This window comes from Anabrus simplex, chromosome 1 (assembly GCF_040414725.1).
Source record: "Anabrus simplex isolate iqAnaSimp1 chromosome 1, ASM4041472v1, whole genome shotgun sequence".
Taxonomy (NCBI): domain Eukaryota; kingdom Metazoa; phylum Arthropoda; class Insecta; order Orthoptera; family Tettigoniidae; genus Anabrus; species Anabrus simplex.
This window is the reverse complement of record NC_090265.1, coordinates 1,159,979,007-1,159,993,162: the sequence shown is the minus strand read 5'-3', so window position 1 is coordinate 1,159,993,162 and position 14,156 is coordinate 1,159,979,007. Positions and strand designations below refer to the sequence as shown.

The window sequence follows — 14,156 nt, the reverse complement described above, 5'->3', positions numbered from 1 at the left end:
AGGCTGAGTGGACCCCGTTCTAGCCCTCATACCACTTTTCAAATTTCGTGACAGAGCCGGGAATCGATCCTGGGCCTCTGGAGGTGGCAGATAATCACACTAACCACTACACCACAGAGGCGGACACATCCACCAGTCACAAAACAATTTAATTAATTTAACGATCTCTCTAGAATGAAATGCGTCATTTTGTACTTGAAAAGGATAATAATTATATCTATTTTCATGTTGGTATTTGTCAATTTCCTTTGCATCATCACGGTCGTTGAAGTAAGAATTGGCTCAAGTTAGCGAGGTTCTTTGTTAATCGATTGACGCATTTAATATTTGGGGGAGATTTGAGTTTGTGCTTTGTGAGAACGATGAGACAGTGACATCAGACAATCTAGAATTTTTCAATCTTTTAAATAACTTAGTCTAAGGGAGCATTTAGTAGCTATGATTATAAAATTTTCCGCTGGATTTTTTATGGTAACTGTTAATTCTCCTCTGGATAAATGTGATAGAAAGGCTACAGTTAAAGAGCGTTTAAAACCCCTCCAGTCAGAGAATTTATCAGCCACCACTGCTCACAACCAACATGCGTATGTAACTCAGCGGCGAAGGAGAAGAAGAATTCAACAAGATACCACTGAAAATTGGAAACGGAACACTACAGGGCTCTGGTGATGATTATATTATCATTCCTGCATCACTGACGAACATAATTCAGTCTCAATGTACCTTAATTCGCATTTTTTTTCAAAACATCCACAGCGTCTATTGTGGTCGAAATACGTGACGCATTTCTGCTTTAAAATATGAACAGGTCACGGAAATTTGAAAAGAATTGGAGCAAATTCCGAGTGAAGGCCAGTTAATACCGTACCATTGAACTCGGTCGTGAGCAACGACGGTGCAATTTATCATACAGTTGAGTTCCTCAATTCTGTTTCTGCACCTGGCCTACCAGCGGATATTTGTGTCCGTCTTCATTACGTTAGAAGCAGGAGTGCCAATAAAGCTCATGAAGAACTTAAACGCACCTCTACTCGCCTAAGAGGAAGGACGTTACACAGGAAGATCATTGTGAGGACGATATTTTAACAGGTACTTCAAGGGATGAAAGTGTTTCTTTGTGCATGCCATTTTCCTTCAAGCCAGACCCTTTAATTATTTTCTTATAGACCTAAAGGCACCAGATGATGAGACCCAGAATATTGTTCGTACCAAAATTCTTCAGTTGAAAGATAACCCTCGCCCTAAAGGAACAAATATATTTAGGCTACACAGTATAACTCATGGCGCATTGCACACTTCAAGCGACAATTTTCAGTGTTAGGCTAATAGTCCACTTGCTGAGGAATATGTCCTCTTACAGACCGCCATATTCATACTTCCACTTCAGCCTTGAATCAGATTGCTTTCCTCCATTTACCTGAACCACCTGTGGAGTGACTAGTGACTGATTATCCCTTTCCGGCCCTTAGCGCCCGAAAGCGCCCGACTGTTCATTTAGCCTTCCGGTCCTTAGCGCCCGAAAGCGCCCGGCTGCATTATCTGCATTCGTCTACGATCTGTGCGATAGTTTTTTTTATTTTTCTCATCAGTGAAGTGTTTATAAGGCATTTATGAACACGCAGTGCAATCTACAAGTCTTAGGGAATAAAGGAAGAGAGATAATCTGTCTTGATGTTGCCTAGGCAACGGTCTTGAACTTCCGCGAGCGCCGGTCATCTGTTTCGTCCGTAAACATGGCGGGATTGAATCGCGTATATTGAAACTGAGCTGAACATGGGCGAAAAAAGTGACACAGAATCCTTGAGTAGGGCAGCAGGTGAATTTTTAATGAGTGAATAATGTATCAACGAAGATAATTCTACTGATAACAGTGATATGAATGAAAGCGAATATCGATAAATCGGACCTGATGGCGATGCCACGGCAATTCAGGTAACACAAATATTACGTCTCGTTACTCCGAATGATTAAATGGATGATGTTGAACCTGCGCATAATTGGGAAAGAGTATTAGTGGAAAGAGGTTGTTTTTTACGTATGTTAGGAGGAGAAAAACTATTCAGTGACATAGCCTATTGCGCATATAACAATGCAGCCTTCAAACAGTCGCATTCCGGTAAGATAAAAACAGAATAGAAAGACCCTCACCCAGATGAAATAAAATCTTATATACATGGGCATCATTCCACTTCCAAAATCACGTGATTATTGGTTTTGAGGAATTCAGGCAACATGGGAATGCGACAAATGCAGACTGTCTCTGTGTCGAGTATCACGAGGAGGGGCGACACACATTATGACACAATAAACAGAGAAATGGATGTGATGGTATATTTTCTAATGTTATTGAAAATTTGAATTCATTGTGATGAATAGTTTTTACTGTATATAACTTTTTCTGAAACAATACGGTCTGTTTCAGTTTTTGCTAAATAATAGGTTGAAACCTGGGGATAAGCGGAGTGAAAATGCGGGCGGGAAAGGGTTATATCAATGCTCTAACCGTCGATCTGCCTTTTCACTACCTTCTGTTCAGGATGTTTCTTCCCAGAGAAACTGGGGAGTAAAGCAGCGTTTAATTATTCCCCCGGGTCCAAGACTGGATGTTTGTGTCCATCTTCATACACAGCTGCTCATTTCCATACGGCACTCCAGTACATCTCTCCACAAAGGATTATCTTCCGGAAAGGTAAGCTATCTTGCCATAAAACTGGGCTTAACCCACACGAAGTGACGGGCCCAGCTAAATGGGAAAAGCTGTGGAAAGGAGAATAAAAATGATTCCTCCTCCAGGAACATCAAACACTGTGAGTATCAACATGACCGGCTGAGCAGTGTACTCTGGTAGATGTGATTCATTTCCTATGCTTTAGATCAGGGCCTCTCAGGGTACATGCGCGTGGTGCATGCACTGTGCACGGTGCAAAAGACGACTTGGCTTGGTTGACCAGAGTGCAGACCCCCCACTCCTCGATTTGGAGCAATAGCGCTTACTCTCTCTTTCCTCACGCCTCTCTCGCTCGCTCCGCCTGTCTCCCTCTGCCCCTCTTGCGCCGTAGCGCTACAAATCCGGGATGAGTTGAGCCGAGTTTAGCCGAGTAGAGCCGAGCTTAGCCGAGTGGCCAAGAGACGAAGCGTTGATCCGAGCTATCCCGAGCGGCACCGATGCACAGTGCACGGAGCTCTTGCGCCTCGCTCTGCACGCGTGAGATTTTGGGCGTTTGAGAGGCCCTGCTTTAGATTGTGCAATGCAATGCCGGCATATACTGTTGTCAGACAGTGGTTAAATGCAACAGACCTACTTCAGTAGACTTCCTGACAAATAACATGGTTTTTCTGTAATTTTATCTATAGCAATTACATAGAGATTCAACACAATTTTCTGTACTTCCACGAAAAATGCACCTTATTTCCCAACGTGGGTGTTACCATATAATAACGGTGAAAATTTTCTTGGCAGTTCCAGACAAGTGTACGTTCGGCTTGCTGAGTTTGAACGTGGGTGACCAACTGTCTCCTTCGGACAACCCGTGTGTCATCTGCAGCTGTAGCACACCCCCTCATGTGTCTTGCAGACAGACTCCTCATGAGCAGTGTTCAAGGTGGGTCTCTATCGTTCGAAATGTGCATGCCTTTTTAACACTATTTAAATGTACGTCGTGATAAACAATTAAAGTTTTATTATATTCATAGGTAATAATCTCTCTATATATAAAATCCGTATTCCGTCTCCCATTCAGAGCGATATTGAAGAAACGAGAATATTTCATCAGCTAAAATTGGTACTAGAAAGAGATGGTTGTCTTCTTTATAAGTAAAATACAAGGAGCCCCTGACGACCACGACTTTTGTATATTTTTTAAAAAATGTACAAATTCCTCTGTGGTGTAGAGGTCAGTGTGATTAGCTGCCACCCCCGGGGGGCCAGATTCGATTCCAGACTCTGCCTCGAAATTTGAAAAGAGGTATGAGGACAGGAACGGGGCCAGATTCGATTCCAGACTCTGCCACGAAATTTGAAAAGAGGTATGAGGACAGGAACGGAGTCCAATCAGCCTCGGGAGGTCAACCGATTAGAAGGGGTTTGATTCGCACCTCATCCATCCTAGTAGTGAATTTCCGTAGTTTCCGACTTCTTCTCCAGGCCAATTCCGGAATGGTACCTAACTTAAGACCACGGCCGCTTCCTTCTCCTCTTCCTTGCCTATCCCTTCCAAACTTCATATTTCGCACAAGACCCCTGTTCATCATAGCAGGAGGTAGAGGTGAGATTCCTTGCTGAGTCCGGGGGAGAAACCAAGCCTGGAGGGTAAATGGATTGAATAAAATAATTAATAAAAATGCGTTTCTTTCAGCGAAGTTGTTGTATTTTATCCGCCATGATGACGTACGTACACAGCTATATCTAACACCATGAGGTAGAACTACGTACATCCTGACTTTTTTGCCTTACATTCATATATATTGATGAAACGGGAACGTTTCCGAGACTTAAACTAGTACCAGGTACGGGTTACAGGAGCAATGCAATGATCACCATCGTACTTGAATTATTCAGTGAAAAATGTTATATTTCAGTGAAATGAATGAATCATTTGCTCTATTCTGGGGTACCAAACACATTATGTCCTTCAGTAAGCGCATCCCGCATAATGGCCTTGATCATTAAGACGTGAAGTGTATACGGTCTAACATCGAGGTTATTCAGTTCGAGTCCCGTTGGCCGAAAAAGAATTATCATCATAATTTTGGCTGGCAAGGTAGGAATGGTGATGGTATACAATTGCTAATAACTACATTGCCCGCCAAAAGCCTGGATTATATTCCAAATCTTTCCGCGGTGTTCGCATTCAATCAGGGCTTATGACGCTCTTACCAGTAATTCGTCCGTCGGATAGGTACGTAAAGACTTGAGCAGACACTTGGTGTTAGTAAACAGGAGTAGGTTTTGCACCGGCATCGGGTTTCTCCATCTTCCTTCCTACTATCTTAAATTACGTCTTTTATTTCATCTCATTAAGTCCTCAGATGAAATTGACGTCAGGAAGAGCACCCAGTCGTAAAAGCTAGCTACGAAATTCATATCATTTCGTACCCGACCCCGTAGAGTAAAGGAACAAGGTTTGGCATACAAGTTTGAGGAATGACATCCTAACAGATTTGATCTTTCATGCTTCGATGTAGGTGTTTATATGATACAGGTATGATTCACCTAAGATGAAATTTCCTAAGACTGCGTCTTCCTTGACAAAATGTCTCTCATTAAATCAGGTGAGGTTGTCATTTTATTACACATAATAACAATAACGTCACCTATTGCCATAAGACTGAAACAAGTTCTATTCTCTGACTTGAACTTTTCACTTATTGAGTGCGATAACAGACAGAAGAAAATCGTAATGCTTCTCATTCAGTGCAGTGATGTTTTCATTTTAGAGCAAATAACATTATTAACGTCATTTAATGGCATTTGTTTGAACCAAATCCTGCTGCGTGCGTTGATGTGTTCACATTACAGAGAGAGATAATAGCAAATGACAATAATTCAATATTCAATAGGCTATAATTGTGTTCTGTGCATTTAAGTGTCCGGGTATTAGATATCGTCTCCATTTGCTCGCGGTATAATGATAGATTTAATATCGTCGCCATAAGACTTATCTGAGTCGGTGCGACGTAAAGCCAATTGTAAAAAAAAAAAAAAAAAAAAAATGATAGATTTAATTCGTGAATTGGAATCTGGTGATTATTTATTGGGAGATTATGTTTAATATTTGTTTCTGGATATTTTCCCGAGGGAGATGTGTTCTAGGCCACAAAATGCTTTTTCTTTCCTTTGGAGCTTCCAGCTTTGGTCTTGGCTTAACGTGCTATACACCGAGCTCGATAGCTGCAGTCGCTTAAGTGCGGCCTGTATCCAGTAATCGGGAGATAGTAGGTTCTAACCCCACTGTCGGCAGCCCTGAAGATGCTTTCTCGTGGTTTCCCATTTTCACACCAGGCAAATGCCGGGGCTGTACCTTAATTAAGGCCACGGCCGCGTCCTTCCCATTCCTAGGCCTTTCCTATCCCATCGTCGCCATAAGACATATCTGTGTCGGTGCGACGTAAAGCAAATAGCAAAAAAAAATAACGTGCTATACGTCTACAGAAATACGTCAGCAGAAATCCATCGGGAGAACATGACGTCCATGAAGGCGTGAGCTCTCACCTGAAAATAATATTGGATCGTCAAAGGTTGTCCTGTGTCAAATCAATAAATTTCACATGAACCGATCATCGAACGCAGTAAAACTCCATGAGAAAGACAAAAAGAGTAAACAAATGCAAATGTGGCCAAGATAAAACATGCAGTTATAGAAACAAACAATTGAAGCTAAAATGATACATTTAGAGAAAAATGAACTGAATAAACTTAATTCACAGGAAATAGACTGCAATGACTGTAAATTCGTAGACCTCTACGTCTAAGATAAGAATGATAGAAGAAGAGGAGTAAATAAGACAAGCTAAGCTAAGCTAATCTAATGGGACGAGGCAACCATTGCTCCGCATTGCGCTATTTCAGCATGGGCTCAGTTACCGGTACTTATAACGAAGAACAAATCACATTTCGATAGAAAAATTAGGTTGCTTGGTGCAGACTTCCGACATTCCTCGGAGTAATTCCTCACTGTTACAGAACAGCTGTTAAGAAACATGATGAAGTTCGTAAATTGTACGAACAGCTGTTATCCAGTGAAGTTTTAAATATCCTAATACATGGCTCAAAAATTAAGATTTAGCTTCACAGAAGGGCTTCCAAAACTCAGAAACGGAAAACTAGGCTCAATGGAACTATCTAGATTCAACAAAACCGGATTTTAAACAATATTCTACGACATTCACCTGGTTCTTCTATACTAATATTATAAAGAGGAAAAATTTGTTTGTTTGTAACGAATAGACTCAAAAACTACTGAACCGATTTTAAAAATTACTTCACCTATAGAAAGCTACATTGTGACTGAGTAACATAGGCTGTGTTTAATTTTCAAAACAATTCGTGGTGGGGAGCACGGGGGGCGGGGGAGATATAAAATAATAGGCTAATATGGGCAAAATATCGAATTTGTCGTATAAGGACGAGACAAAGCTCAATTTAATCCTCTTTACGCAAAGAACAAAACTCAGTAAGCCCTACGGGCCCGAAAACCATGTTTTAAGGCCCTAAAAGAAACCGTTTCGGAGATATTGGCACCACACTACCCCTGCTCTAGGAATCGGAGGAAGAAATCAACTGCCGTAACCATGGCAACGTCAGCTCCAGGATTCTAAAGCAGCGAAATTATCTACAATATATCACAAAACCTAACATGTTACAGACATGAAAATTGATATTTGGAATCCACTTTAAAAATAAAAGAACACAAATATTCGTTTTCAGAAAATCCACTTAAGGGTGGGTTGTGTGTGAAAAGAAGTGAGGAAGGAGTTGAATTATTTATATGAAGATACATATATCTCAAAAAAAGGAAGATGTTACAGTTGTTAAAATTGGTACTTGGAATTTCCTTTAAAAATGAACACACTTTTATTAAAGCATCCACTTAAAGGATTGAAAAGATTTTAAAAACTGGTGAATTTTTAAAATGAGTATCTTCTTCTTCTATCGCTTTACCCACACCTGTGAGGTTGCGGGAGTGAGCTGTGTCGCACATGTGGATTGGACCCTGTTTTACGGATGGATGCCCTTCCAGACGGCAACCGTATGTATAGGGATGTAATCTATACTTCTATGCTAATATTAAAAAGAGGAAAAATTTGTATATTTCTTTGTAACGAATAGGCTCAAAAACTACTGAACCGATTTTAAAAATTACTTCATCTATAGAAAGCTACATTGCCAGTGAGAAACATGGGCTGTATTTTATTTTCAAAAAATTCGAGGGGGAGGCGACGGGGGAGACATAAAAATATTAAAATAATAGGCTAATATAGGCGAAATCGAATTTGTCGTACAAGGACGAGAAAAAGCTCATTGTACGTCCCTTGACGCAAAGAACAAAAGTCGGTAAACCGTATGGGCCCGAAAACCATTTTTTAAGGCCTTAAAACCAACCGCGCCGGGCTGAGTGGCTCAGACGGTTAAGGCGCTGGCCTTCTAACCCCAACTTGGCAGGTTCGATCCTGGCTCAGTCCGGTGGTATTTGAAGGTACTCAAATACGACAGCCCCGTGTCGGTAGATTTACTGGCACGTAAAAGAACTCCTGCGGGAATAAATTCCGGCACCTCGGCGTCTCCGAAGACCTTAAAAAGTAGTTAGTGGAACGTAAAGCAAATAACATTATTATTATTAAAACCAACCGTTATGGAGATATTGGAACCACACTACCCCTGCTCTAGGAATCGGAAAAAGAAACGAAAAGCCGTAACCATGGCAACGTCAGCTCCAGGATTCTACAGCAGCTAGATTATGCATGTACGTTTGGGCATAGCTGCCAACCAAAATTGATACACATATGACTTACTATCTGGAAAAGTAAAACTGTTGTGTAAGACGCTCATAGCACTCCCTTGGGCGGGGATGGAAAGGGAGTGAAGTATAAAAAGAATAGCCCCGATCTCCGTAGTACAGCGACCAACGGTTGCTGACGGGCCTCCAATTTTACGTACTGGCTTAGGTTTCAGCATTTTTCGGAGTCTGTTACCTATAGTTTAAACTATTTTCTATCAAATTATGGAGTAGTAGTATCACTTATGTTATTAGTGCCGATATTTTGGTCCACTTTTACGATCATTGTAACCATGAAAACAACCTATATACTGTACACAATTGTCAAAATGGTGCGCCCTTGACTTGAAAAAATGTCTCAACATTATATTCAGATTCATTATATGATGTGCGACATGGGTGACAAGCCCTGCGAATTATAATTCTCTATAATTATAGTAGTTTTTGTCCATCGCGTATATCCTTGACCATTTGTAATAGTTACGAAATCTCGGATCAAACAAATACATTCAATAACATTTATATTTGTGGTACTATATAGCGGAAGTATACTTACACTAAACCTGAAGCTTTGTGAAGGGAGCAGGTATATCTAGGTGGGAATGAAGGAAAAACATGGTAGCAAAAGATCTTAGAGGTCGACGCCAATTACGAACTAATATTTAGAGGCCCCCATGAAGAAAAGAAGAAGATAAACTATAATTCCAAACATGACAAATAATTGCTAAGTACTTACGTAAATACACCAGTGATATAAATATCTAATTAAGTCATTCACACCTATAGTATGAGTAACTAAAGCCAGTTTCTGATAACCCGTACGAAGAACGGGTACTTCTGCTAGTCTTTTCATAAAAATGAATGAAGTTAACATTATCAACAAACAGGATCATAATAATTTCATAGGTAACCAAATAACGTACATTAGGAATGACTCCCTAGTGTGCGATGATGTTAGTGAAGTTAATAAATCAGGTTTGTGCAATGGAATGAGGTTGAATCTACGGAAACTATATGGAAATATCGTTCATGTAGAAATTCAGACCGGCTCACTTTCAGGAAGAAAGTGTTTTATTCCAAGAGTAGATTTAGCACCCGTGAATCCGGTCATAACATTATCTCTAAAATAGAGGCAACTTCCTGTAAATTTAGCCTTCTCTGCCACAAAGAAAAATTCCACTTACTTTACGGATAGTAATTCCGACTGTCGAAGACAGGTTTACCTATGCGTATCTTCATAAGCAGAGACTGTTGGCAAACTGAAATTATTGTGGCAACGCATACTATGAACACTCTCTTCTTAAGTACGACTTTGTTATTATAGCCGGTTATTCGTTGTCCTTTTGCTCCGTAGATAGGCGTTTTGACCCTAGATGATGTCGGTGTCAATTGAGGGAGTTGAAATACAACCACTTCATGTTGTTGACTTTCAGCACGTTGTAACGTTGAAACGTTCTACGGGACAGAATTCTCTTCAACCCTAGGAAATTTAAATTATTTTTAAAAATAGCATGTGGCCTAATTATTTCTATTCCTAGACCAATAATCTACATTTATTTTAGTCATTAACTTATGTTTAAGACAGGAACGTCTGCCTACTATGCCTACAATTATTGTCCTATAAGAGCTATGTCTCCTTATTACAGATGCTCTCTTGAATATTCCTTAAAATCTATCGACAGTCATCATCTAATTATCCTGAGTTAAGCCAATGATAGAAAATTACATAACTAGCCAATATTCCATTTTAATTCTTTGAGAACCGTTTTTTTCTTATGTCTCCATGAATGTCAGGACAATATCGAATTAACACTAAAAATCATTCACACGTCGTCTTCGCTGAGATAATTCGTAATAATCACGTTCGAGGGACGAGGGCAGATTTTCTTTAGACAATTGTTACAGCACTTCCTCGCTTGCCTGGCTCTTCGTCGTCCATACGAGATGCAAAGGAAGTAAGCTTGTAGTTTTACGTGACTGTTGATATCGTGGTCACTGTCATTAGACCTCTAATTTTACGCAGAATCTTAACCACAAAGTCGTGAAATTTATTTTTAAAATCCCATATTAATCGACCTCGGACACAAAAGAGGCATCTGTTCATTTTATTCACCTGGTCCGCGTGTGAATGAACTATAGGAATGTCAGTACCTAGAAGAAACTTTGCGTGTGTAATTAAAAAATTCAGGAATGATTTTACTTCCACGCTCCAAACAATTCGTGGCTTTCTCAAATTTCAGGTGATTGTACAAAGATGCAAATGTCTGCTAACCCCCGTGTCCATTTGGTGATCTTCAAGTGTCACTGTATTCTCTTCACCATCATCACTTCCTTAATTAAAACTATCACTACTTTAATTTAACCACTCAGTAATTGTAAACTCGTTCCCTTCGCTTCTGCGAAAGCGCTCGTCTTGTTCCGTCATCTCCAGCACTGAAACACGAATACTCACACGGGCAATACCGTAGCGCAGGTGACCTCAGAGTCAGTTGGCGTCCATGTAGCATGCCTAAATATGTAGCAAGTGCACGTTAAGTTTAAGAGTAACAATGGAAGGCAGCTGCAGGGACATTCAGCATTCAAAACGAAGGACTGACAGCGCACTAAAACAAAACAAATCGCTGGGCTACACTTATAGACCGTGTGGATGTCCGAGGGTCAAAATCGATTATTTTCTAGCGGAACAAACAAGCAGAAACTCTACAAAGATATTTCTGACAGCACATCACATTATTCTTTTTAATAAGGAAGTTTGAAATTTCTTAATATACTTGATTTCATTAACTATACAATTTCAGTACTTTCAGCTATAATTTTACAAGGATTTTATTTACAGGCAAAGGAATGATATATGTTATAATTAAACTCGGGTTGATGCACATCATACTGAAATACTCGTACGAATCCATTATTTTAATGAAATTCATGTTGCATTAATTTTGTAATAATAAGTTCAGACCTGTATTGTATTGTAGTTCACATCAACGGTGGATAAAGGATCTTTCCAGCAGATCTGGCAGGTTCACTAGCAGTTGTTTACCTAGTTTCTTCTTGAATGATTTCAAACATCTCCGTTGATAAATTATTCCAATCCCTAATTCCACTTCCAATAAAAGAGTATTTTTCTTGAATTACATATTTATCTTCATTTAATGATATTTGCTATTTTTAAAAGATACTCTGAAGTTTATTCGTCCACTAACGTCATTTCGTACCATCTTATAGAGTTTTATCTCACATATTTGCTTCAAACTGTGTAGTTATCCGTTTGCAGGCCCCTCTCACATCCTTACTTCTGATACCAACTTTGGAAGTTCTTCATATACGTCTCCTTATTCGTCTTCTTGGTCTTATTGTCTATACTTGCACCGGACCACCGTGTTAGTAATTCGTGTACCTTCACTCTGGACATAACTATTTTTTTTCTTATTCTTCTTATTCTTCGCGAATTGGTCACCTAGGACCATGCGGAATCATTTTTTCGGCCTTCTTTCCTGCCCAGTAGTTCTTCATTTTCAATGATTGTCTTCCGACCCTGTCTATTGTGTGGGTTTCCTTTATTGTTCCTCAAATTCCCGTGTTTGAATGATGTTTTTAATTCCTTATAAATAACTATTTAATTATCCAATATTTGGAAGATATATACCACAATATGAAGACTCACGCCTGGTTTTGTAGCAAACAAATTTTTTTATTAATTACAACATGTATCAGTTCACGAAATGCCCCACTAAAGGTATCATCATTGTAGTGTTAGTAGTGGCAAACAAGAAAGATATATAACTGGTATCCTTCGCTGTTTCAGGCCAGTGCATTTGAACACGCCTAGTACAACGACGACAAGTACGACGATGAGCGCAACGAGTACAACAACTAGCACGATGAGTACAACGACGAAAACGACGACGACGACGACGACGACAGGAGCGACCTCCAGTGTGATGACAACGTCACTGCCAGAGACGTCGACAATCACGAAAACTCTAACGACCGAGAACGGTAAGGCACATCGACGTTTTATACCATTTATTATCCCACACCACACCTGGTCATTTTGTGACGTGCTGCACAAAACTGGGTCAATGACCATCTTCCTCGAAAGTGTATTGCTGGTCACACAGTCTAAGTGCCAACTAGTAGTATCTGCTTTCTTCACCTGATCGGAGTCATTGTTCGTACTCCTCTAGAGACTCCCCGCTTGTACAAACATTTTAATGCATGACTCAGAACTGAACATTCGTCTCCTGGCACAGGCCAGAGGAAAGTGTAGCTTTCACTGAAGTCCCAGCTTCATCCATGGTTGTGACAACATGGTGGTGAGTAATGACATTCCCAGCACCACTGGTGGATCTGAGTGTTATTAAAAATGTTGCTCATAGAGTCATTCGTGCTACAATAGCACTTTCTGGCCTGATTAGCAAATCAATGACAAACTAACTCACTCCCCGTCTTGCCTTGTACGCCTCGTTTTGACACTGCCATTGGTTTTTACACTTTCTCTCATAAACTTTGGCGGTGCCATTTGAGGATGCAAACAGACTACAGGCTGATGATCCAGCAGACAGAAGGAGTGGAATGTATCTCACTCACACCCTTAATATTTTTCGATATGAAGAACCTAGTCAAGCATAGGCTGAGGAAGTCGTTAATTTAACCACGAGAAACTTCAATGTTTTTCGGTCACTTGTAGACGTTGCAGTCGTCTTGGTGGCCCTGGGCCTCTATTGAGCTGGTGACAGAGGACTAAGATATTGGAAATAAATATAATGTAATTTTCCATGGTTTCCCTTTTTCATTCTAGGCAAATACTGGACCTGTACTTTAATTCTGAAGGCTATGGCCACTTTCTTCCCAGTCCTACCCCTGTCCTACCCAATCGTCTCCGCAATAATTATCCTAGCCGTAGAAGTACGAGGTAGCTTATGGTATCTTATGAGAAAATCACCTTTTCAACATGTACTTGAGTCAGGAAACCCTGATGATCCTTTTTTATTTAATTTTCAATTGACTGCACTTATAATACTAATTCAGTGCTTTCTGTTTCACAGTCACGACAATCGAATAACTGATCGAAACTGCAGGAGGTGAGGAAGAGGAGTTTGGATCAAGTTCAGGTAAGATCGTAGCAAATTCATTCATTTGGACTCGTAGTTCCAAAGCAGGGATATTTTGATTAAGATACAACCTTCTTCAACTCCCTCTTTAATTTCTAGTCTTACATACCTTGTATGTATTTCATGTAACATTTCTGCATGCAGGTTATCGCCAGGCCGAGAGAGATACGACGGGCAAGTACTTGGACACTACTTCAGAAGTTTGGAAACCTCCTGATACCAAGAAATATTTCCACTTGGCCACGAGATTTACAGTACAGGGTATCTCTGTATGGAACATCACTTAATGTCTACATATATCTCTTATATGTCAATTTTGTGAAACCATTCGTGATGAAGAAAACTGAAATATTCCAACGACCTTTTTCTTTTTTACACATTTTCGATATGCCCATGGGACATTGTGAACGTCATAGGATTCTTATTATGATCCCAGTTTAGGAGCGCAAGACCCCAAACGGATGACTGATCAGCTGTTTATGTAACTAGTTACAATATGCATTTTCTTCTTCAAGTTAGAGTCATCTGTCTCCTACCTGATTACAGC

At 40.1% G+C, this 14,156-nt stretch overlaps 1 protein-coding gene across 1 annotated transcript in view; it reads left to right on the top strand.

Moving 5' to 3' along the window:
* Nucleotides 1–13,896, top strand: part of LOC136858343 (kielin/chordin-like protein) — a 158,486-nt gene extending 144,590 nt beyond the window's left edge. Inside the window, exons 9-11 of the mRNA XM_068225538.1 lie at nt 3,461–3,602; nt 12,301–12,494; nt 13,754–13,896. Coding sequence (XP_068081639.1) covers nt 3,461–3,602; nt 12,301–12,494; nt 13,754–13,896 — 479 coding nt within the window. The remainder of the gene's footprint in view (nt 1–3,460; nt 3,603–12,300; nt 12,495–13,753) is intronic.
* Nucleotides 13,897–14,156: the final 260 nt, after the last annotated feature.